The sequence below is a fragment of the Pholis gunnellus genome (assembly GCF_910591455.1).
Source record: "Pholis gunnellus genome assembly, chromosome: 20".
In the NCBI taxonomy this organism is placed as follows: domain Eukaryota; kingdom Metazoa; phylum Chordata; class Actinopteri; order Perciformes; family Pholidae; genus Pholis; species Pholis gunnellus.
Genome location: NC_136547.1, coordinates 15810540 through 15835918, shown reverse-complemented (window position 1 = coordinate 15835918; position 25379 = coordinate 15810540). Strand labels below are relative to the sequence as shown.

General features: G+C 42.3%; 1 protein-coding gene across 1 annotated transcript in view; it reads left to right on the top strand.

Moving 5' to 3' along the window:
* The window catches only part of ctnnd2a (catenin (cadherin-associated protein), delta 2a), a gene marked incomplete at its 3' end in the record, with an annotated part of 228686 nt that overhangs the window by 130482 nt on the left and 72825 nt on the right, over window positions 1-25379 (top strand). The window contains exon 14 of the mRNA XM_079181443.1: window positions 3415-3781. Within this exon, the coding sequence (XP_079037569.1) occupies window positions 3415-3781 (367 nt within the window). The remainder of the gene's footprint in view (window positions 1-3414; window positions 3782-25379) is intronic.

The following is a 25379-nucleotide window of genomic DNA, read 5'->3' as shown; positions in this document are numbered from 1 at the left end:
GGATGGAGGGATACGTCTAGAGCGGGGAAGAAAGGAGAAAAGGGCAAGGGAGTGATGAAGAAAAGGGAGTGACAGAGACAGAGTAGGGTTGAAGAAAATAGAGGCAGAGATGGAAGAATAAGAAGGGAGGATGGACATGGGAAGCTTGGCTGATTGGTTTGATCTCCCTCTAGTTTTTTTTTTTCTCTCTTTCCCTGCCTCCTATTTTCCTCCATCTCTTGTACATTCAGCGAGGGCTCCCTTGTCTCAGCAGCCCAAAGAAAACGTCAGTCCCGCTCTTAGCTAGCCGGCCCCTCGGCCGGCTGGCTAATTGCAGAGGTATCACTGTGTCAAATGACTAATAGAGTTTCCTTTCCAGTCGCTAATCTGCCAGCAGGAGCAGAGCCGCGATTTGTTTACTCCACGCCGAAGCTGGGGAATACAAAGACACACCCGCCCTTATATTTTCGTCTCCCAACACAATTTCCCGCCGCCAGAGCGTTAAGTGTGAGAGGTGTTAGTGGAGCGCGCATGTGCGTGTCGGCGCATGTGTGTTGCATTTCATGAGACGGCGCAGTGCCTCATGCTACTCTTTTAATTCATGAAAGACACACCCTCTGACTCTCATACACACGTATGTTTGCCTTACTATAGACCATTCATTTTTGTTTTTCCATACACCTGAACTTTAAACTTTTAAATTGTTTTGTGATATTTAAACCTAAATGTAGTTTAATTATAATCTTAAACTTCAATCCCAACTGACAGTGTTTTAACACTGGTCAAAAATGCCAAAGGTCTAAAACCCCGACTGGTTCACAAGGACATGAATACATGCACACACACACACACACACACACACACACAGGGAATACACACACCATTACACACACCCATGCATAAACAGGCACCCACACGCTGATTTCTGTCTGGCAGTAGTGGCCCCAAAGGTCAAGTCATCAGTCGGGACACACCATTAACAGAGCAAATGATAAATTCAGCGGCACTCCATTTACTTGAGATAGGAGGAGAAGAGAGTGAGAGCAGACACAAAGATTGAGTGAAGAAGAAAATGGAATGCATAAAGAGGTGCGGGAAAGCTGAATACAAAGTCAGAGAATGTGAAAACAAAAGAACAGACGTCAACAGTAATTTGGTAGGACAATTTTTGGGGGGATTTCTCTGTTTTCGTGTTCCCTACCATCTCTCTCTATCATTTGTGATTTATTTTTCATTCCCCTTTATTTTTTCAGCGTGTACCCGAAGAGATCCCTATTCAGTGCCTACAGCACAGGCTATAAAAATAATTTGACAAGCCACTTTTATATGTTTTCTCTCTCTCTTCTTTTCACTGTTCTGCCTCCCCCCCCTCTTTGGCTCTGAGGTTCATCCTATTTGGGTGTCAAGTGTCTCGGTGAGCGCACACTGACTCTGGTGGAGTTAGCCTAAAGCCCCGGCTACTAATGAGACGTTCTGAAGGACAGACACCCCACAGACACCATTCAAAGAGTACAGAAAAGACTGGGATTTTCTGCTGATTGGAGTAACTCCGCTTCATTACCCTCCTATACCCTTTGTTCTACGCGGCTGTATGTCGCTAACTCCACGGCCTCTTGTTCCATCCCTCTTCCCTCTGGTTTGGCTGCAGCTTCATCCCTCATCTCTCTGCAGTTTTCCTCTCTTGTCCCAGCATCTCTTACTGTTTCTCTGCCCATGCCTAATTCTTTCGATCGTTGGGGCGTCAGTAGAAGAGCTCACCCAGCCTTTAGCCTCATGGGCATTTCAGGGCAGAGTCTGGAAGTTGAATTTTTCAATGTCTGGGCTGGCAAAGAATTTTTTTCCTTTTCAACCTGATTTTAGAGTTAGGAAATACAAATATGCAAATGTGGTTACATCATTCAAAAGGTTCCTTGTGCCTCTGGTGGGCCGACTAATGGAGTTTACCAGACTCTGTGAGAAGAATTTAAATAAGAGCTTTTGAAAGATGATTGTTAAAGATGCACCAAATAGGTTGGACAGATCAGACGTGTGTAAGAGGGTTGTGAAGGTCAAGTAAATACCACCACTCAATACACCGCTAAAGAGCAACTTTGCTCGTCACACAACAATGAGACAGTAAACCTCACATTCACACAACCTCCATCCTTTTGTTGTTTTTGTATCGACGTGTGCGGTGACTTGTATAATGTGTGAATGTGTGTTTTTCCATGTCGAGTACCGTTTGTGTGCACTTGCCCATCCAGACTCCGTTTTAAAGGCTAACTCTCTTTGTGAGAGGAGGCTCGTTGGCCTGTGCTAAAGCCCCAGTCAAACACATGGCCACGTATTGATTTCGAAGGCTCTGTGATTTATCGCATACTCTCCGAAGAACACATTGATGGTGTTTTTGCATGTGTGTACATGTGTGTTATCTGTGTACACATACCTTGGTTTTAATGACAGATGACGCCGTCTGTTTCAGTGTTTTTACAGCCAGAGAAACAAGGCCCCCAGACTCACATTAACACCTTGATATATCACCGATCCACCGCCCTGATGCGACGGGGAGGGAAGGTGACAGCTACTGTGCCCCTGCAGTCTGCTTACACCCCCCAAGCAAATCCCCATTCAATTTCAATCTCACTCTAAAGAGAGATAGCTTGGTGTTTTACTTTCTTTTCTTTTTTTATGTATTTTTCTCTCCTTATTGCTCACCAGGCAGATGTCACTGTGAGGAAAAAGTTTCTGCAATTGTCCTCTAGCTACCTGCAAATAGGCTTACGAGCAAAGTTCCAAATTTTCATTGCATGGGAATGGCAGGCTAATGAGTCATTTGAGTGACAAACTAACATTGCTTACAAACCCTCGGTGGGTTTTTATGAGACTAACGTACCTCACATTGGAGTAGAACCATTGCATTGTTGATCTCAAGTATTTCTGTTTATTTAAATCAATCTATTCTTAAAAATGTTATTGAACTTTTTCTTCAGGATTTGTATGCATTGTATAAATATTGCATGGCTTCCAAAATAGTATACAGACAAAAACCACGTAATAGCTTGTAAGCATATTTGATCAAAAGTTTATTGTTCATATTTTCAGCTGTTTGTTGTCGTACACATTGATTTCAGCAGCTATTCAAATTATCTAAAACTTTTGCCTACACAACTTTTGTCTACTTTTCTCTTTTTCTCTCTTCAATCCTCCCCTCTGTTGAACATTGGTCCATGTTGTTAATCCTGGGCATGTGGCCAATATTCGTGCATCCATATGGAGATGCGTTTGTCTTTTCCCAACAACCTGTTCATGTCTGCGCCTTCCTGCCTCTGCTGTCCTCTCCTCTCCTCTCCTCTCCTTTCTCCTTTCTCATCTCCTGTGCTTTTCCCCTCACCTTTGCTTGTGTCTTTTTCTCCCGTCCTCCCCGCTTCTCATTCTGTCCCCTCCTCTGCCCTGCAGACCTTTCCCAGCGTTTCCATGACCAGGTCCTAAGTTATGTCCTCTGTCCCTACTTTCCCACCATAGCTCCCTCCTCCCCCGGTGTCGACTCCGCCCCTTTGCAGCGCACAGGAAGTCACGGCACAGGGACAGGGAACTACGGCCGTGGCGGGACCAACAACTACGCCACAGTGGGACCAGGCTACACCTCAAGCGGAGGTGGCGGAGATGTGTATGGCTCAGACCCCTATGTGGCGGACCCCTATCGCACCCTGCAGTACTGCCCCTCAGTGGTGGAATCGCCCTACAGCAAGTCCGGACCAGCCCTGCCGCCTGAAGGCAGCCTGCAGCGCTCACCTTCCATCGACTCTATTCAGAAAGACCCCAGGTAGGATGAAAGGGGTGTGTGTGTGTGTGTGTGTATGTGTGTGTGTGTGTTTCATGGGGTTCACTGGACCACAGCATGTGCACTTACATTCATTCCCCTGAGCCTCACGTTAACCCTAACCTTTACATACCATATTTTTGTCTGATGGTACAAAAAATGTGTAGAATACATAACACACATAACACACACAAACGCACTTGCTGGCATATATACACAAATCAATATTCCAGTCATAGTGATATTAAAGTCGTTCTGCTCCAACAGGTACAGAAGGGGTATACTATACTCATCTGTGTATCGATATACAGTATGCATGAGAATAACCTTTGTGATAGCAATTGCAGCTACAGATACTACAGTATTCACCCAACTCCACACTCCACCAGTTTCTTTCCAGGCTCTCCCTTAGATCAGGCTGAACACAGCACTGCATTAAAATCATGTCGGGGGCTGTGTGGATGAGTCCGTGTTGCTTCAGGTACTGGTTGTTAGAATGAAATACAATCCAGAAAGGCTGGTTTGACTCATAGATTCATGAGTTTGGAAGCTTATCAGATACCAAAACACTGCACAGCGATTTACAAAACTATGAGGAAGAATATTACAACTCTCAAAAGTTCATGATTGTTTGTCAACCACAATTTATCCGCCTTCTAGACTGGCGTGAGGTAAACAGCAGAATTACCATGTTTCCCAGACAAAACAAATGTGCCTGGAACATGCGCTTGCCCACTCAGTGTGGTGGCGGATGTCACATTGCGTCAACAATTGAGCCATGGTCAACTTGTTTTTGCTCAGCGACACGACTTATTTTTTTCTATATCAGCCCCCTTCGCAATGGAAAAAAAAAAAATAATGTAATAGAGTGTCACACACCGGTTGCTTTAGAAGCTACATTTCGCCTCCCTCAGTGTCACGTTGTGTTTAAAAGAGTCCTACTGGGCTGTGATCACTTCCATCCTCTTCTCTCGGCAATTAAGCAAAGCTCACTCTCCCTACTTCATTTATATATATTTCACAGGACTCTTGATATATAATTCCTTTAATTACAGAGCGAGAGGGACTGAGTGAGACGTGAGTGGATCAAGTCTCAGCAGCAGCTATCAATCACAGGAGAAGGAGAGAGAGAGAGTGAGCAAGAGAGAGAGAGAGAGAGAGAGAACGGGTGAGAAAGACTGAGAAAGAGATGAAAGACAGAATAAGAGAGAGAGAGAGAGAGGATGGGAAAGAGAATTATTTCAAACAATAGCAAAGGAAGAGAGAGAGTGGCTGAATGACATGCGCACAGTCAGATGAACATACAATCCTCCTCAAGATTCTTCAGTCTTGTGAAGTTGTATAAAGGATCTGATAATTAGGGCATGATGGTTTATTAATAATGTAATCTGATTGACTGGCTCAAGACGGTCTTCTCGTTTCACACAAACACATGTTATCTCTAATGTTGTCCCCTCATAGTGAAAAATAGTATCCCTTCATATTCACAACACGTCTGTGAAGCCTTTTGGTGTTCGCACTGTTGTTTGTCTCCTGTACTGTGATGCTTGTATACACAGAAACTCGTATCTGAATTCAGCAAGAGGCAAAGGAGTAATATGTTTTGTTTTCTGCAGGGTGTATCTACAATACACCAGCCAGATTTGTGACAAAAGCACAACAACAACTAAAAACATTTCCAATTTAAGATAGAAATAAGTTTATCAAAGACACGTTGTGAGGAAGAGACGCAAGGCTTTGCTGCCATTCATTACTCTACAATGTGGATGACAGCTTTTAAATCGTTGCTACCTTTACTGTCTAAGCTGATTGAACAAAGGCAGTGAACACATTTAAACGTTAAGTGCTCTAGTTTAGTCTCACTGTTTTTGCATTGCACATAACTTCTATGGAGTTTTATCAACCTTTTCATTTGTTTCTGGTTCACCACAATATGGATAACAGCAGTCTGTAACAGTCTAATATTGATGTAATATACCTGCGGGGCTTTCTATAGCTAACATTTACATCACACCCCCCTGGTGCGTTCTGTGCCAAAACCTTTTAAATATATAATTTATCTTAAATGGAGAAATGATTGATGTTCTGAAAACACACCAACGCAACCCTTTGTTGTATATTTTCATCTAGAACTGACAAACAATGGGTGGAGAGTAAACTATGTGAATGCTATTTACATTAGAGCAACTGTAGTCACAGCAGGTTCAAGTTTAGCTATTTTTCATTACTGTGTTAACTTTTAAAACTGAGGCTCTGCATACAATGCAGATCCTGGTTCGAGCTTCGCATTTTGCAGAGTCATGTATTTTAGACAATGTAAATATTAAAACCTAGTCCCAAACCCATTTTGTGCTTGGTCCCAATATTCCGAGAGCGCCTTTGTGTGTTGCATGTTCCCCGCAGAGTTCAATAAAACCTTATTTAATTAAAAGTTACAAAGTTATTCATGACTATTTAACAGTTTAGACTTTACTAGCTGGAGTCAGGGGAGGGCGGGGTCATTTACAACAACAGGTAGCCAAAGTGCATAAAAAAAGAAAATGTTTTAATGAGTGGATTTAATAGCAACTCTGCATGTTTGTATTCCAGTCCCCAAAACTGTATCCCTATAAAACAAATTGCCACATTGTTCTGACTACAACTTGAAAGGGACAATTCACATGTACACCTAAATGTGCTTAAATGCCTCAGTATCAGTCAATATCGGACTCTTCGTGGAGTCCGTCATGTTTTTATTCTTTTATTTCACCAGAAAGTTCCCATTGAGTTACAATAGCTCTTCTGTTTCTACAGTAGCCCAGAACGGACAAACTTAACCAGTGGGTCTCGAGAGGACCTTTCACATTTTCTTCTAATATATATATATATATATATATATATATAGATGTAGATATAGACATAGATAGATATATAGATATAGATATATATAGATAGCTGGATATAATCCTCTATTCTTAATATCATTGCATTTAAACTATGTGTTACATGTATCTATGTCATAAGGTTAAATAGCCTCCTACTCGAGCTTCACTCTCTCTCTCTCTTGCTATAATTGGACTTAGCTGAGCTTACATGAAGTGTGAAATGAGTTAGCATCAATCAGATACAAAGAACACCCTGAGTGAGGGCAGAGGTGATGGCTCTGTGTGTTTTAATGTCTGCGTAAGTGCGCAGCATGTGTTTGTGAGAAGACTGTATTTTTTCATAACTCAGCAGCACACTCTTTGCCTAACGTGTGTGTGTGTGTGTGTGTGTGTGTGTGTGTGTGTGCGTGCGTGCGTGCGTGTGTCCGCATGGCAGCTAGTAACACGGTTAGGGGCCATTACAGTTGCAGAAGAGTGAGCACGGTAGAGCAGAGGTGATGACAGCAACACAAAGGGAAAACTCAATAACTGCTAATGGATGGGAGTGAAGAGAGGGAGATAAGATAGATAAAGGGAGGGGTGGAGGGAGTTGTGAAGATGAAGTCAAAGGAAGCGAGGTAAATGAACACAGCAGAAGAGGAGGGAAGGAGGGGAGAAAGGAGGCACAGGAAGAGAAGAGGGTGGGAAATAAAGGGATGAGGGGGATTATGTAGAACAAATGGAGGATGATAGATGAATATCAGGATGGAGAAAGGTGAATGTATAGGAGAAAGAATGGGCAAGATTGAGTAAGGAGAGAGTTAGAGCATAATGTAGATAGGTGTTTTCCTTTAAGCTCACTTTGCGAAAAGAGATTCTTACCCCCACGGAGTTTCCTTCTTAAATTGAATCTTAAGAAACAATGTAGGGAGCAAGATGAAGAAGAAAATGTTGAGCACATGGAACCAATAGAAGTAGGGAGTGTGTGACGGGAAAGCAAAAAACAATAATGAAGGAAAAGAAAAAGGAACAAATAAAGAGGATTAGGAGAATGTTAAGTGAGGGGAGAAAGCACAGAGAGACATTTGTTTCGGGAATAAGGGAGACGTACCTTGAGGGATCGATGCATGGGCATAGTAGGCGTTTGAGAGTAAGGACGGGAGAGACAGAGAGATGAACATTAGCTTAGGGAGGACGGGACCAAGGAGGTAGGTTGGTTATTGTTACAAAGCTTGCACTAGGAGGTTAGGAAGCCAGTTAGAAAGCGAAACACATCATGAACAGGTTTTTGCAGTGACGAGAATCCAGCGTTGCAGAAATGAGGATTGCTTGTCTTATCTCACCAAACACTCACTCAGCCTGAAACGTAGACACAACCCTACGAGAGTAAAGATAAATCAAACTCCCCTCATTTAAATCAAACTCGCACCATCTCCACAAGTCCAACATGTATTCCCCCTAAGCAATAGTGGTCGTAGTTCTAGTGATGTTTGAAGAAATAAATACCCCCTGTGCCCCCGTTATGTGTTAGATGCAATAGAGCTGCTGACATGAAATTGCTATTTACAGTTGATATGATGTCATCTGGTGTGACATGTCATTGTCAACGCTCGCTATTTAATGACTGTGTTTGTTGGCTCATAGCCCAAACACATCGCTCTATTTATGGACAATCTGCTATGGTCAGCGGTGACTCTGTTTGTAGGAGTGTTTGAGCGTGTGTGAGCGTGTGAATGGGACGAGTGTGTGTGTGTTTGTGCGTCGAAGGCTGTGACAAAGGCAGGGCGGTGGAGACGCTGTGTCTGTGTGTGTGTGTGTGTGTGTGTGTGTGTATTTGCATGCACGTGTATATGTCTAGCATTCATCTGTGACAGCATAGAACTGATGCATTGCATTCCCCAGGTGTCACACAGTCTATAGGACGATAACATGTCCATGTATGTGCATCTCCTCAAGAGGCACAGAGAGATTTGGTGATTACGCCTGATGTCAGTTGGGCACTTGTGTTTATGTTTATCTGTGTGCACGTGTGTGCGAATGAGAAACGTAGCGGCTTGCATTCCCCTCTTGTAAACTGCTGTCTGCTTGCACAAGTGCATTGCTCTGTGTGTTGGATACATATGGTTTATGTATGACTCTACAGATGGGCCACCTACTTTAGATGGAAATCAAGGCACTGGCAGCCTGTGTGTGTGTGTGTGTGTGTGTGTGCGCCTGGGTGATAGGTCTTGACCATAGGATTATATTCAGACAGGAAATCCCTCACTCACTTAAGTGGAAGTAAGGCACACGCACCTCAGCAGTACACCGTTTACCGTACGATGCACCTGGGGATTTCTATTGTGTAAACTGGACACAGATAATGTTTCTTTGGCTTCAAGTGGAGTAGTTCTCTGCTGTGCCGTGTTCTAAGCTGTGGCAGTTGAACAGGTCCAGCAGTCTGAATGTAATGGTGTTCTCCGTGTTCAGTGGTGCTCTTGATGGGCAGTTTGTTTGTAACACACACTACCTTCATCTTGCATTCATGTTATGCTTCTTCTCTGGATTGCTCCTTCCACAAATATTTTCACCGCTGTTTCTTTACATAGACAGTGCTTTCAATTAAGACAATTGTGCTTTTGGCATTCTCACTTTCCTATAATGTTGGGGGTTAGTGTTTCAAAGGTAGTAATATTTTTAAAACGATGTTTCAGATTGCTACATTTACATAGTCAGTGAGCTGCCCAGTTTGATGTTTCAACAACATTTCATGCATGTTCTGTGGTTTTCCACAGCAAGCATGCTAATAAGCATGAGAGACAGATAATTAGTGTGTGGCCCATTAAGTGTACTCGATACATACAAACATTTAGGTTGTTTAATTTTGTCATGCCATATTCTGGCTTATATTGGTATATTCTGATCGATAGAATTTAGGGAAAAGTAATGAAAAGATGCCATGGTAAGAATAAAAAGGGAAATATTGTTGAAATGCAGCCATTTGTGTACATTTAATCCAATGTGTGCTTGTGGGGAGAGAGAATGCTTCAGCACCATGGACAGAGACTCAAAGCTCCATTGGGATTGTAAAGTTTCAGCACCATGGAGAGGGATCAAGTGTGAGCCTTTCTACTACTGTTACACTGTGCTGCTGCTGCTGCTTGTACTACTTGTTCTAACTACACATAGTGCACCCTAACAAGCATGGACTATTTCTGACCTGTGACTACGCAGGGTCACTCTAGCAAAGTAGATAAAGCTATACAAACATTTCATTCATAAAATGTTACGAGTTAAATATAATACAGAGCAAAACATACAATAAAATACAAAACATGTCGTGTTTGCTATTCTTATATGGGACTGTAGAAGAATACATTGCTGATTGAGGATGTCCTTTGACAGGTACATTTCAAATAATGTAACCAGACCAGAGGATTGCACATTGCTGTGGCAATGGATCCTCACTGCGTTTCTTTTGAAAATTAGCATTTTTCATGAGCATATTATGGGACATTAAATACAAATTAAAAAACGTGTATGTAGCAGCTTCCTGGTGACTCAGATTAAAAAATAATCTCTTGTTTTGTTAATCGTGGATATTAGTATTTATTCATTTATGTTGCTTGCATATGAATCTTTAGTTAACGAAACAGAGTTATTGAAAGATACACTCCGGAAGATACCTTCCGAGGGGATACCTAAGGTTCTTAGAGGGGGAACTCTGATTTTAAGAGTTTAACCTCACCAAGATCAACTGCTTGACTAAAAGAGAAATGGAGGGTACCAGTCAGTCCTTTTTGTCCTTTGTTATTAATCTGTGTTCGATCATGAAACAGAAAAAAAAGGAGAGAAACAAATGAAGTGGCAATGAGAGGAAGATAAAGAAAGATGAAACAATGGGTTTGTAACTGGATGACTCTGGGAGCGAGAGCAAGGGAGGGGGGGGGGGGCAGTAGGGGTGTGAGAGGCACAGTCACAGAGGGATCGGGGGATTTAAAGAAAGAGGGAGGAAGGAAGCGAGAGAGACAGATAGAGGAGAGAGGACACACTCTATTGGCTCTCAGCACGGCCCAGGGGTAATTTCCTCTCCACATGAGAAATGCATGCTGGGATATGGAATCACCTCCAAGGGAGGGTAATGATGCATTGCCAGAACCTTGGCCCTGAGGCACAGCTGTGTGTGTGTGTGTGTGTGTGTGTGTGTGTGTGTGTGTGTGTGTGTGTGTGTGTGTGTGTGCATCTGTGCCCTGGCCATCATCCCTGCCTGTTCTGGGTAAATTGCCCATTGTAGTTATTTTCCTTTTCTGGGGTGGCCTATCTGTTTGTGCACGTGTGCATGGGTGTGTGTGTGTGTGTGTGTGTGTGTGTGTGTGTGTGTGTTTGTGTGTGACCTTGGGATGATAACAACCCGGCGTCTCTTCTTCACTGCTACGGTAAGCTTCATCCTAAATCTGAGGGCCTTGGGGATTGAAGGATAGACCAAAGTGATACAGACAGATACATGTGAATTAGGGGGTTGAAACAGACAACAGAGACACACTTGTACCAACATTAACATTCAGCCATGTAGGTACATGGAAACAAGTGGCACATAAATCAAACATACGCAGAGGTAAAGGCTAACAATTAGAGGATATTCGGCTGTCAGGCAGAGAGAAATCAGAATAGAAAGCATGGAATTAATTGCTGCTTTCACAGTTTCAGTGGTTGAAGGACATGTCCTCAGTGTGTGTGTGTGTGTGTGTGTGCACGCTGATGCGTGCAGCTGTTAATGAATCTGTCATCTGTCATCTTTTGATTCAATCATTGCATTATTGTTTTTTATGGTAATTACTGCCACGAACATTTCTTCGATTAACATCCATCAAGCCTTTTCACACACACACATACACGGGAACAGGCACACACATGGAAATGCACCTATTCAGTGCTAGAGCTGATCTATAGGGGATGAAAATAGGTTGATACATGATTTTTTTTTTTAAGCCGCTTCACACCCAAAAGTATGGCGATAGATGCTTTCCATCTCCTCCTCCCACCTCCTCCCTGCTGCTCTGTCTCATGACACTGGCGGCATTTGGGAGGGATTATGGGAAAATGTCACACCAGCAGAACTACAGTATATCTTCTCTCCTCCTCACGCCTCACTTCACCTCGCCTCTCCTCTAGCACACACTTGAGAGCAACCCTGCTTAACCGTACTCCATCTACTGACTGAATGGTACACTGGGAGCACAAATATTACCATAAATATCAATGTTAACAGATTGATACACTGATAATCTTCATCTTAACATGTATTTATGTACTTATAAAAAAAAAATTTGATTTGAAACAAATCGAAATTTAAAGTATTTCTTTTACGTGTTTTTACAATAAGTAATACTATTACGGTATTAATTCATTGTAGAGTATTTCAACATGTTTGTTATTATTGAGGGAGAATAAAGGTCTTGTTGATTTGTGTGCTTAAGAACTTTTCAAAGCATTTCTTTTTGGCTTCAGAACAAAGATGTTTCTCAGCACTTTATCTGTATGATGAGTCCATACTCCAGCTTCTCTACGTGGATCTCCGGGTACCACTCAGTGTGAGTATAGGCTACACCTAACAGAACTCAGTTACATGTGTAGCACAGTGCTATCACTATAACTACCCTCATGGGACAGAGCTACTAAGTTTTATTTCCCCTTGAACTTCAGCGAAGTCTCGCATGAACTATCGACCTTGCACTCAGAGAAATGTATCTTCTCTTTAATTACCTCTTTTATTAACATCCACCACAGGCATTAATGTCAAGCAGTTGTACATCTTGCATGCCACTGCTATCTTTGCGCCAGGCTCACTCTTCCATGGGGCTGCAGATGTTAAGGTCAGTGACTTGTATATCTCATGTCCAGGAGAGGAATGTTGACCTTTGGAATGCTTGTTATTGTACTCATGGGGACTGAGTTATGTCCAGTGAACTTAAATACAGCTCAAATTAAGAGAACAGAAATAAAGAGGGGAAGAATAAGAAAGCAGTTTGACATAAGAAAAGTGAAGAAAAGAAACAAGTTTCATAAATAAAAAGGTAACTTCTGCAAAGGCAAACAAAAGTGAAAGTTACATCATTTTAAATTATGATGAGAGTACTTTCTTAGGCGATCACATTTAGCCAAGCTGCCATGTCGGCATCCGCCAGCTGCAGAGGTGCAAAAGCGCTTGCGTGGTACAATAATCTCAAAATACATCCCTGTGGAAGTGCGTTTCCTAATATACAACACTTACATACCAACTCACACATACATATGCGCACAGAAGCTCAAACCAATATTATATTTCATCTTTTTCTACTTTCTCCTTGACATGCTAAATATAGGTGACTGACTCACACTTGTGTTGCAAACTCTACATAAGGATAAAAACAGCAGCAGCATCTGGGCTAGGGAGGATTAGCATGCTATTTTTTCACAAGTCACAGCAAAGTATGCTCACTTTTTATCAGCGACATGCTGTTGTTGTAAGTTACTGCTCTCTTTTTGCGCGCCGTGAGATTCCACTTTGCTTCTTGGCTCAGATACTCCAATAACATGTTGACACTTAAATTCTCCAGTGAGGCCCTTTAAATGGCAGAGTTACTGTCAATACTGTAGTGGAATGGAGAGGGGCAAAAGACATGTTGTAAGAAAAACTCCATAAGCTGCATTTAAACTTGCGAGATCACAGGCTTGTGACTGGAAGGTCATCGCTTCGATCCCCAGACTGTCAAGAAAAGTCTGGATAGGTGAGGTGAAACGGCACTTGAACCTCCCTCCTGACCACGCACGCACCACTGTAGTGCCCTTGAGGAAGGCCCTTAACCCCTCAACTGCTTAAGCAGGGCTGCTCACTGTCCACCAGATCAGATTGTGTGAGTGTGGATTAGGGCCTTTCTGGAAAAACATTCATGCCCACAGACTCCCCCAAATAGTTACTGACTATGTGGAGAAACAGCTATCCACCGTGAAAATAGTGTAGTGTACATTATTTATTCTCATCCCTGGAAACTCTCCTGTTTTGATCATAGACCCCCCCCCCCACACACACACACACACACTTGTGTTCTGCAGAGTCATGACGGAATAACTCTCATGCATCCTCAGGATGTTGACTCAATGTAGAAACACTCCTCTATCATGCATCCATCGCTCCGTTTCTCTCCATCTCTCCATCACACTTCTGCAGGTAGAGAAGGGGCGACAGTGATGATGGGTTGGGAGGTGTAGGCATTCATCCTGCACCTGCTGTGTTTTCTCTCTAAACACACAGTTCTCCTCTATTCTTCTCCTCTTTTTTGAATCCCTTCCACTCTCTCCCACACGTTCTCTCTTTCCTTCTAGCTCTCTCCCCCTCTATCAATCTTTCTACCCCTTTTTTGCTTCAGGGTTTGAGGTGATCCCTAAGGCTCTACTCACCGTGCTGACAGTAGTCCTTTGTGTATGTTTGCATCTGCGTGTGCATTTCTGTTTTGCACCCGTGCATGTGCTTTCACCTCATAATATCAATGAAGGTCACCCTGTCAGCCAGACACATGATGGCAGGGAGAGAGTGAAAGATAGAGATATCGAGGGAAAACAGGAAAAGGAGAGAGAGAGAGAGAGAGAGAGAGAGAGAGAGAGAGAGAATGGCGAATTGAAGAATAGATGCTATGAGGCATCAGACAAGGTTGTTGGTGTAGTCGTACCCCTCTTAGTAAAGGTGTGTGTTGTGTACATGTGTGTGTGTGTGTGTGTGTTTCTCTGGGCATTGGCCCGTGCTGTAATGTGCACCATGTGCCACGTGGGATCGTGTTGGCTTTTCCCCGATGTACATTTCGTACCTTTTGTGCATTTGCCTGAATCACTTCACTGATTTTGCAGTGTTGGAATGCAATTTGCTGCCTGGACCTGCATCTCGTGAACCACAGACCTCATATTCACTTCAGGATGGATCAATATTGTGGGCAAATCTTTCTGCCAGTTCTGTGCCATGTTGCACTTGATACTGTCAGAATGAACTGTCTTTCTAAGGAGTAGGAGTACTAATTGGTTCAATTGCCATGCTGCCAGTGTAAATGCAACCTAAGCGTAGAGTATTAGCCAAGGTATATTAGAAGATATACAGTAAACCTCAGTGTTCTCGGTGAAAGTACATTCAGAAAAATATTTTTGGTTCATTGTTTTCTGTCACAGAGCTGTCAAACAGGTATTGCTCTGTAATAATTTCACTCCAATTCCGTCATGGGTTTTACTTTCATGGCAGCAATCATTTAACAAGGATGGGTGAACATGTTTAAAATATAATTCCTCTCACCAAATGATACCACTTTGGAGAATGCAGTCGTCTGTGTCATTGAAAGGTTGCTCAGTGAATATAAGGCAGCAAATCCACCCAAACCTCAGATCAAACTGATTAGAAAAGGTGGAAAATACACCGCCATAGCCTTCACCTACATCCCCCTAAGGAGGGAGCCGGTGTTTGTATAGTTGGGTACATAGCGCTGGGAAGTATTTCATTTCACTTTATGCCGAGTGAACCCAGTGTGAATATAGTCTGCACTCCGTCGTACTGCATGAGCCATGTTTGGCGATTCAGCATGTAATGTCTCTATTCCTCTCTTTCCTCCATCCCCTCCGATCCTTCGAGTGGATGACTGCTTTTAGTCGCACTTAATCCGCTTTTGAAGGTTGCTTTTATGTGTGTGAGTGCTTAAGCACACGCGTTTTCACGTGAACCATTTCAAAAATCTTTAAATGCAACTGGCCATTTCTGTCTGACACCACATTCCCCACCGTCAATATAATCATCGGAGGTACCTCACCAGAGTCATTCCAATCATTCTAATCCCTATTATCATCATCTGCTTTGTGTCCTGCACTTACATAGTAGAAGTAGTCATATCTAGTGCTCCAATGCCTGAACAACGTCACAATCATTGCGACTATAAATCTCAGATGCATGAGATGTCGTGATCACATCGTGTTTGTCACTGCCTCCATCATTCCTCATGTTTTGTTGTCATATTCATATTTCATCGCTGCCATCTTCTTACCCTAAATGTCGTCATCTTCATTGTCAGCGCCCTTATGGGCTTTTAGCAAATACAGTACTGCTACCACTTCTCTGTGCTGTATTATTACCCCAGTCTGATCTGATGAGAATAGCAGGTGCGTGAGCTAATCACTGGTTTATTAGTTTGTCTTCCCTCTTGCGTCACCTCGCTTATTACACTATCTCTCTGACACACACACACAAACCAAACACGCTGCACACAAGGCAATTGCAATATATGAATATGCCCACACCCGCACTCACACAGTGCCCACGGAGAGTTTAGTCACATCAAGGTGACATGTAAGCTAAGTTCATAATTACCCTGTAATGTCTGGGCAGAGGCAAATCAAACTGAATTATGGAGCCATTTTGGATTAGATATATAAGAGCTGCACAGCTACCCGTTCTTTAAACTAATTGTTTGGAAACGTTTGCAACAGCAGACCTTGGACTCTGGATTTTGTTAGTAAAAATGTATAGGGATTATTTCAAGGTGCAAAGGGGAAAATGCTGCTCCTGGCTGCTTTAATAGCTGTCGACATGCATATATTACTGAGTGGGCCGACCACAGCTCCATGGGACTTAAACCAGAGCCTCTCTGTGAAGTTATTTTTCTTAATTTGTTCTTGTTAGAGAACCAAAACGTTAAATCATAAGTATTTTAAAAAAAAACTCAATAATACCCATCAAAGTTCACTTTAGAGGTGACACAACAAAAGAAGCCATTAAGACACACTCAAAGGGAGTGAGCCGGTGTATTTACATGCACTTAAATAACCGGGTTGTTTTCTGCAATAACCTGGTTTTTTAAACATCCTGTTAAGGAGAAACCCAATTTCCATTATCGAGGTGACAAACACACACACACACACACACATAGTACATGAAAACTGTGTTGGTAATGGCAGGAACAAAGCAATCATGGTTCAGACAGTTGACATCTGCTAGTGTGTGTTTGTGTGTGTTCTGTTGGTGTGTGTTGATGTTGCCTAGAGTTTAGGGCCCATTACACACTCAGCACACTGGAAATGTCAGTGTCCCTCACACAGCTTTCTGTCTTAACCTCATCTTTTAACCATCCGCTGCTTTTATTCGAGCTTTGCAGCTTGTCGCCGTGGCGTCCACTCCAAGGGGAGAGGGAAATAAATAAAAACAAGGTGTGTGTGACCAAAATGTTTTTGCGAGGTGGGGAGCCTCAGTGCTGTACTGAATTTACTCCTAGTTTGTGCGGCCAGTATGAAGGATTCACAGGTGTGTACGTGTGTTTGTCTGTGTGTGTGTGTGTGTGTGTGTGTGTGTGTGTGTGTGTGTGTGTGTGTGTGTGTGTGTGTGAGAGAGAGAGGAAATAAAAATACAACCCGAGGAAGAGAAAGAAAGTGTTTGTGTGTCGTGCTTTTGAGTGTGTACATGTTTTCATCTCTGTTGTTTAATGTCAGGGCAGGTCCTTGACCTCAATACTAAATGTCTGCCTCTGAAAAGTGAGTCTGACAGTAGATGAATGTGTTACACACACACACACACACACACACATATATATAAAGCTGTCGACCGTGCCAATATCCATCTTGACCTTATCAGTGTGATATTCACATGGCAGAATAATTCTGGATAATTTGTGCTTGTGTGATGCAGACAGACACACAAACTGACAGTTTGTGGCACCTTCATCAGGGATGAGGCATACTTGTTGGTCATGCACACACACACACACACACACACACACACACACATAGCACAGGCTAGCATCATCATTAGCAACATCACAGTAAAAATAGCTCACCTTTCCAATTTGTCGTTCAGAGGCCGGAGCAGACTGACATGATTGCATCTCAGCTAGCAAATCAAGAGACAATGGGACAGTAATTTTTCAGCAGGCTCTCCTTCATCCAACAGCTTAATCTTCTGCCTGCACTATGATTGGCTGAGTGTAGTGGATGGGGGTTTGATTGGTCGATTTGTTCACTTGTGTTGTATCATTGCTGAAGTTTGAGTGGCTCTTCGCAGTCTTGTATCTTACTTCGGACACCATTGCAGTGCATTCTGCTGATTTGTGGCTCACTGATGTCAGTTCTTTCATCAATCCGTGCAAAAACCCACCCCAGTCTATAAAGGGCCCGTGTCACATCTTAAAATCGGGGTACAAAACTGTGCTTCACACACCAAATCTTCACTGGTGCTGCTTGGATCTTTGACGGGGGTAAGAGAAAAAATAAAAAAACCTTTTGTCGGTCAGGATTGTTAAATTAGTACTATTAATACAAATTCTTTCTAGTAAAACTTTACATCACATGTCGTCATCAGGACCATCTTTGTGGAACAGTGGAGTTAATGCTAGAGTTCCCTAATGAGGTCCACTTATCTTCTACTTTTCCTTGATGTGTAGATGATTGATCCAAATAGGAGAGTAAGGAAAACCAACCATTATCAGCCAACAACCCTCCAAACTTAAACTGTTTTGATAATGAACAGACCTCCTTATAGGGATACACAGTAATGCAAAACTATGGGGTTTTACTATACTCCATGGCACGACAACCAAATTGTTTTTGGGATTGTAGAGATGTTCTTAGAGAAATCAGATTGTGCCTTATTCCTGCTTTGGATACAGTAGAATACACAGCTCGATCTTAATGAGGGAGCAAGTGATACATAGTAATGGTCCAAGTCACCTCAGTTTCTATTGGCCTGTTTAATGAATGTTTGACTGAGTGTATGTTTCACTGGCCTATTGTTTGGCTTTGTAAACATCCAGTAATTGCACCGTGTAACGAGGGAATAGTGCCACCGGGCTGAAAATTACCGATCAGCAAAGGTGGGATAATAGCGGTGTGAATATGTGTTTATTTGCACGTTTGCAGTGCGTGTTTGTGTGCCTTCAGTGCATATGCAATATGCAAGAGTTTGCGCTTGTGTGGGTATGTATTATTGAATGTTGAATCATTGTATGTGCATGTGAGTGCACGCACCTTTGCTTAACTGCAGCTCGTGTATATATTCAATGCGCTGTGAATGTGCGTGTGCGCAGACCCTTTGACTGGGTGTGTATCTAAAGGAACACCTGTCTGTCAGCTTAATGCCATGTTCGATTTGGCCTCCGATTCTGTGCGTTCAGCTAATTGCAAGGACTAGTGGCGACGTTTGTGTTTTCCTTACCCCGGCAAATCGCTCCATGGCCCTGCACACTAATGCTCCCCTTCAGCAGCCCCACTGAAGCCAGCCTCTTACAAAAGAAACCACTCCTAAATGACATTTTTCTGCATTTTCAAGTAGACACACTTATCCAGAGGAAATTATGAAACGGGGTAAAGAGTAGAAAAAGGCAACATTCATAAAGTGCTATAAGAAAAGAGTACGTGGGCAGTAGATCAGTTCAATGGACAGCGTTACGGTGAAAGAACAGAACAGATCCAAATGAACATTCAAAGATAAAAAAGTGAGAGTGAAGTCTCATTCGGATTTGACACCTCATGCATAATCACTCCTCCTACCATCCTAGGACTTGTACAGGAATTGTAGATGAAGTGCACTTTCCTACTTGAAAATCATGCTATTAAGAAAAAAGATTTCCCTGCTTGAAGAACTAGAAAGCAGATAAAGATAAAGACATTTTTTACCTCATCAAATACATTTTTGGGCTATTTTTTGGTACTCGGTGAAGGACCATGATTCTTTTGCCAATCAGGCTTGAATAATTTAGCCTTTCACGTTGATGAATGCAACAAGTTTTTTTTACTTTTTCTACTTTGTTCTGTACATAAAATGGACAAGCATGCACTATACAATATACTATAATGATGATTGTAAAAAATAGGATGTGTAATATATAATAGTATATAACATAATAATATTTAAATTAGAATTGCTCGAGTTGTCTCTTAGGTTGCTCTTGACATACAGTACATTGTATCACCAGCTCTTTTCCCACCATCATCTCTGTCTCGGTCCCCATTCATGTTAGTCAGTATCATTCTTCTCCCTCCGTCCTTTGTTCGCTTTAATTCAACCTCCTGAGCCTCCTACTCCCAGCCATAGAGAAAGCGTATTGATTTTCTCATCGTCTGTGTGGTTGCTGCGTGGTCTTCCGATAAAAAAAAAACAAAAAAAACTCCAGACTCGTCTAGGAAAGAGAAGGAGGCAAATAAAGGGAAACAGGGATGGTGCTACATGCAGACAAAAGGAGGTAAAGAAGAAGGAGATAGTTATTTGTGGGCTCTCATACTAAAGTGATGGTATGACATTTTCTGGTAAAACCATTATTATTATAATTTACAATGAATCATAGAGGAATGAAAGCAGAATTAAATAACAAAATACATGTTCGAGTTCAAAGTACTATAGTGTGTTAAATGAACTACTAAATAAAAAATAACATCATCTGTGAGCTTTTAAAATAATGTTCTGTGATCATCAACGCAGACTGTTTGGTTTCATGGATGTGCTAATTGAAGCAAACCCTCGCATTTTCAATACTGTAAATAAGCAAAAGGCAAACGGCAATTTTAACACCGCGGTATACTGTGAGGCTCTGTAGAGATGACGAGACGGCTCTTCCTCCATCCATTCTATTCCATTCATCATTTCTCTCCTTTGCACTAATACTAATACTACCAGCTCACTTTTCTACATCCATGGAGAGAGGTGATCTTTGATTACCAGAGTCATTTCAATTTGTCCATCAGTAACTAGGGAGCGGTCGGTAAGGAGGAGGAGGAAGGTGACAGAAGATGGGATGTTTTCATTGCAGCTGAATCACCACCAATATTTTTTTTGTTTATTTCTGGATTGGTTTCATCCCAGGGTCCATCCACTCATCTCTATCTATCCATTTGTCTGCCGAACTATTAGGAGCATCCCCCTCTCTCTTCCCCCACCTTTCACTGATCCCCTTTACTGTTGCGTGGATTTGTGTTCAGTTCTTCCAGCTGCAACAGAGCTCCACACAGAGAGAAGAGCATGTGCAGAACATGCGATATTGCTAAAGGCCATTCAGCCAAGATAACACAGAAATGATATTGCAGTCATTTGTCAAGTTGTTTGTAGTTGCTCTGCATACGCAACTGCTCCTAAAGCCATGGTGGGCTGCTTATGCGTCTCAGTTTTGTACACAAGTTAAAGCTAGTACCCATAATGATTTTGTGTGGATACATCAATAATATTGTATCTGCATAAAGCTTTATGTGATGCACAAAATCGACACATTTACAGTGACTGAGGAAGCATATTCTGCTCTTCATCTGCTTCAGGTCAGGTCTCAGCAAAAAGTGGGCTGCCATGTTTTATACTTATATAAATCAGTAGCATAAAGTCAATGGTATCAATCTTGACATAGAATTGTGAATTCAAGGGTAGTTTTTACGATTATGTTATGGCAGTTGTTATATGACAACGTATCCTCATATGGTTCATATGATATCTTACGAAAACATATTGGATCGAGACAAGACAAGAAACTAATATATTATGGCAAGTGTGATACTGTTTTTGTTTGAATAAATCAATAAATTAACTTCGACTGTGAAGCAGTAGGTTGTGAGGTAAAAAAAGAAATATCTTTAGATACATCTTTAATCCTTGCCCATGTCTACCAGCACCACCTTCTGTACTTGAGATGAATCCCACCGCCCTGTTTTATGTGCCAAAGAGAAACTTCAACTTATCTTACAAGCTCTGTCAGAAGGACACATCAAGAGACTTGGCTATTTTCCTAGATAGCATCTTAATTAAGTTTTAATTAAAGAGACCCGGCACTGCACTTTGAGTCGATGCTTGTGCATCTTCACCTGTACCTGATTCTGGCTGCTGTTTATTGGTGAAATTGCTGAAGTCTCTTCTTTGTATTGACGTTACCTTGACTAAAGCACTCCACCTGAAGATGCATACTGAAGGATTCACACACACACACACACACACATGCATACACATGTGAATAGAGAAGCACACCCAACTTACAGTCCTGTTTAAAGAAGTCCAAGATGTACTTTTCATCCAAACCACACTAACACATACTGTGGACGCATGGACACATTCATTTGCAATTCCCTTAGATTATTGGCATCCATGGGGAGGAAATACAAAAAGATACGGTAGAAAATGTGTAGTAGGAGGAAAAGAGAGGATGCACATAGAGAGAGATAAAAAAAGAAAGAGAAGGCTTAGGAAAAAGGTGAGCATGGACTGCTAAAATGATTTAATAGGCAATATTTGAAAAGTGTGTTTTTTGCTACTTTTTTGCTATTTGCTACTCTGTCCTAATCAAACTCGTATTCAGCTCCTCTCAAGTAGCACGAGAATTTGATCACCAATGCAGTAAATTACTTAAATTGCATTTTCTCTTTCTTGTGTTTTTCCTGCTTTTTTTGCTCTCTCCCTCCCACACTTGCCCTCTCTCTCTCTCTCTCTCTCTCTCTCTCTCTCTCTCTCTCTCTCTCTCTCTCTCTCTCTCTCTCTCTCTCTCTGCCCCCCTCCATCCCAACACAGTGATGAAGATTGATGTTCAAGTCCTAATTAGCATCTGCTTTGGTATGCACACTGCCAGTCCGTCCATTGCTGACCATCCAATCAGTTACCAGACATGACAGGCCTTGTCCAATCAGATTAAGGCCAGCGGGACAGGCTTCCTGTGTGGAGCTGTCACTCCAGATGCATTGTGGTCCCTGCTGATGGATGTGATTTGGGCTCGGAGACACAAATCATGTTCCCCTGTGTTTCCGATCATGCACCGCATATTACGCTGTTGTGAAGATAGTGAATTACATCAAATAAATGCAGCACGACAGTTATGCATTTTTGAATTTGCAAAGGTTGTTGCTGGAACAGGTTATTGTTTGAATTATTATGATTTGATGTCATATCTTACTGATGGTCTTGACCTTATTAAAACCAAAATAAGCTTTCAGTCCTGGTTTGTCTTACAACACCTGTGGTAACCGGTGTCATGGCGAATGCATTTCAGTATTGCAGGAAAAGCGGTGAAGCTGTTTACAGCACACTCAAATTTCACACATCTCCCCATTATGTTTTAATACCAGAGGCTAAAGTAGGACGGAAGCCTCTTCAAAACAACAAACCTAAGTCTGTGTGAAGGCCTAAAATAAATCTGAAATGCATGTATACCAACCAGTAGCAGATGATCAGTTCAGCACCTTGCTTTTCACCAGCAGATGTCAGAGACCACGCAGATTTGACATGTCATAACTCCTAAATCAGTTCTTATCTTTAGGGAATGTCACCCAGCTGCCCATTTGCTCGTTCACATAGTGTGTGTGTGTGTGTGTGTGTGTTGTGTGTTTAATCGTATGTTGCTTTAATGTTTTGTATATCCGGGGACAGGTATAAATGCATAGTTCATAGTGACTGTATACTAGGCCATTCTACTCAGCTGCCTTTATGTGCAGTTTGACTCTTCATGGACACCAGTTACTAAACGTCATAACCCAAAGGCACTCATCATTTGTTTGGGCATTATTTAACACATCCTCTATTACATAAGTCATCCTTCCACACTTTTCCATTTCATTCGTCAGAGTTCAGGGATACGGGGAACATGACAATGAATGGTGCAACAGAGGGAAGATGTAATGCTTTCACTTATGTCTCCCTCAAGATTCAGCTTCCCTCTCCAGAGGAATCCAAATCATCGAAAGCAAACATCACCACTCTGTGTGTGTGTGTATCCAATTAGTGTTTTTAAGAGTAAATGAGCTTTGCTTATCACTGTGTATGTGTACATGTATGTATACATGTATCAGTGGGCATGTTGGGATTTCAGATCGACGTTGAGCTGCCTCATGAGGCCTGGACATGAAAAGAGAGCGATATGAAAAAAAAAGAAATCCTTTGATAATCCTTACATTTTCATGTGTTCCACTCTTCTGTCACATTTTGCATCCCGCTGTTTCACGTCATTGACTTGTCGCCTTGTGGAGCGTCTACCAGGGCTGTAGCTCTCATTAGCACCTGTGTTGACATGACTGGCATCTCATCTGAGGGTTGTTTTCGTCTTTCTCTATGCCTTTTTTTCATTTTTCCATCTCCTACCGGCTTCCTCTTGCCCGTTGTACCCACAGTTGCCTTCGAACACTCTGTTTTTTCCCCTCAATTCTGCATCCTCATTGTCATTCTCCCTCTGTGTTTCACTCCGTCTCCCTCTTTCTCTCCCCTGCTCTGTTCCTCTCACACCGTCTCTCTCTCTCCCTACCAGGGGTTTTTAATTAATGGCGAGCCATGATGCTTATCTTATCAGCAGATCACTCTGCTTTCTATTAACCACACTGACAGAGCTGGGAGGCTGCAGGGGATTGATGACACACACACACACACACACACACACACACACACACACGCACAGTAAAATCAGATACATATGTACTCTGAAGCGCAGACAAGGATGAATATGAAATCACTTGTGCACACACACACACACACTGATGGACACAAACTCACACAGAGATGAACGGCACTGGGGCAATTGTGTCCACATAAACACACATCATGATCCTATCTTAATCTTACCACACACTCACACACACACACACACATACGCACACACACGCACACACATAAACAAACAGACTGGCCTGATGGTATCTGGCTGTGTGATTTAAAGGGTGTTGTTTGAGGGTCTCTCCTCCTAAATCCCCTAAATGCCTTGGGAATCCCTCCCTCTTCCTCCCTCTCTCTCTCTATCTCTCCTCTACCTCCCTCCTTCAGTCCTGCTTTCTGGCTGAATGAACACTTATCATTCGGCAGATAAAGAGCCGTCCACGCTGGCGCTTGCGTTATCTTTAAGGGCCACGTTTACTCCCCGTGAACACTCTGCTTTTCACAGATGTTTCATAGGCCGCATTTACTTCATCTGACAGAGATGAGAGTGCGGTGTCGAGGCTTCATTTTCTCCTGCAAAAAAACTTCAGTCGCACTCGCAATCCCCCACCCCATCAATTTGAACTCTGCAATTGTCCCGTATTTACCACATTTTCATGTTTGGGTAGGCTGAGCTAGGAGGCAAAATGAATCAACGATAGCTCCATGGGTGATTATACATTGAGCCGCATTTTGGCAGAGAACAGCGAGCATGACGGCAGAAACAACAAAATCGATCCTCGAGCACCACAATCGATGGGAGCGGCAAAATTTCAACGCAGGTTTTCTTCGGATCATGTTGAGAGTCGACAGTTTTCTGAAAGCGTTGCGATAAAGAGGCAGAGAGGGGGAAGGAGAGTGAGGAAGTAACAGAGAAACAGCTCACAGAGTGGTTATTGGAGAAAATATTACAGTAGATTGCGGACACACACTCTTGCACGCGTGTACACACACTTTCTCGCACAGTCATAATTTTCTCATTTGGGGGACCGTAGCAAAACAATTATCAGCAGGGGATAATACAATAAAGTAGACCATTTCCTGGGTATTACCAAGGGACAAAACATTTATTTCACTTTGTCCAGTGTGCTCATAGGAGTGTAAATTCCTAATGGTAGAAAGTATAGAACATAACTCACACCACTCACACTGCAGACAGCAGTAATGCTGCGCTGTGCAATTCTTCAAAACTTTTTACATCATTTTCTAAGTTTACTCAAAACCATTTTGGGACTTGTGGGGGCTCAACTCTTAACATTTATTTAACTTGCTTGCAGTGTGTTTCACTACATCAAGGTCATTCAGACGGCTTTCAGGTTGCTCTTCAGCGTGGTAATCTATAGGATGTTGTTGTTTGCCAAGC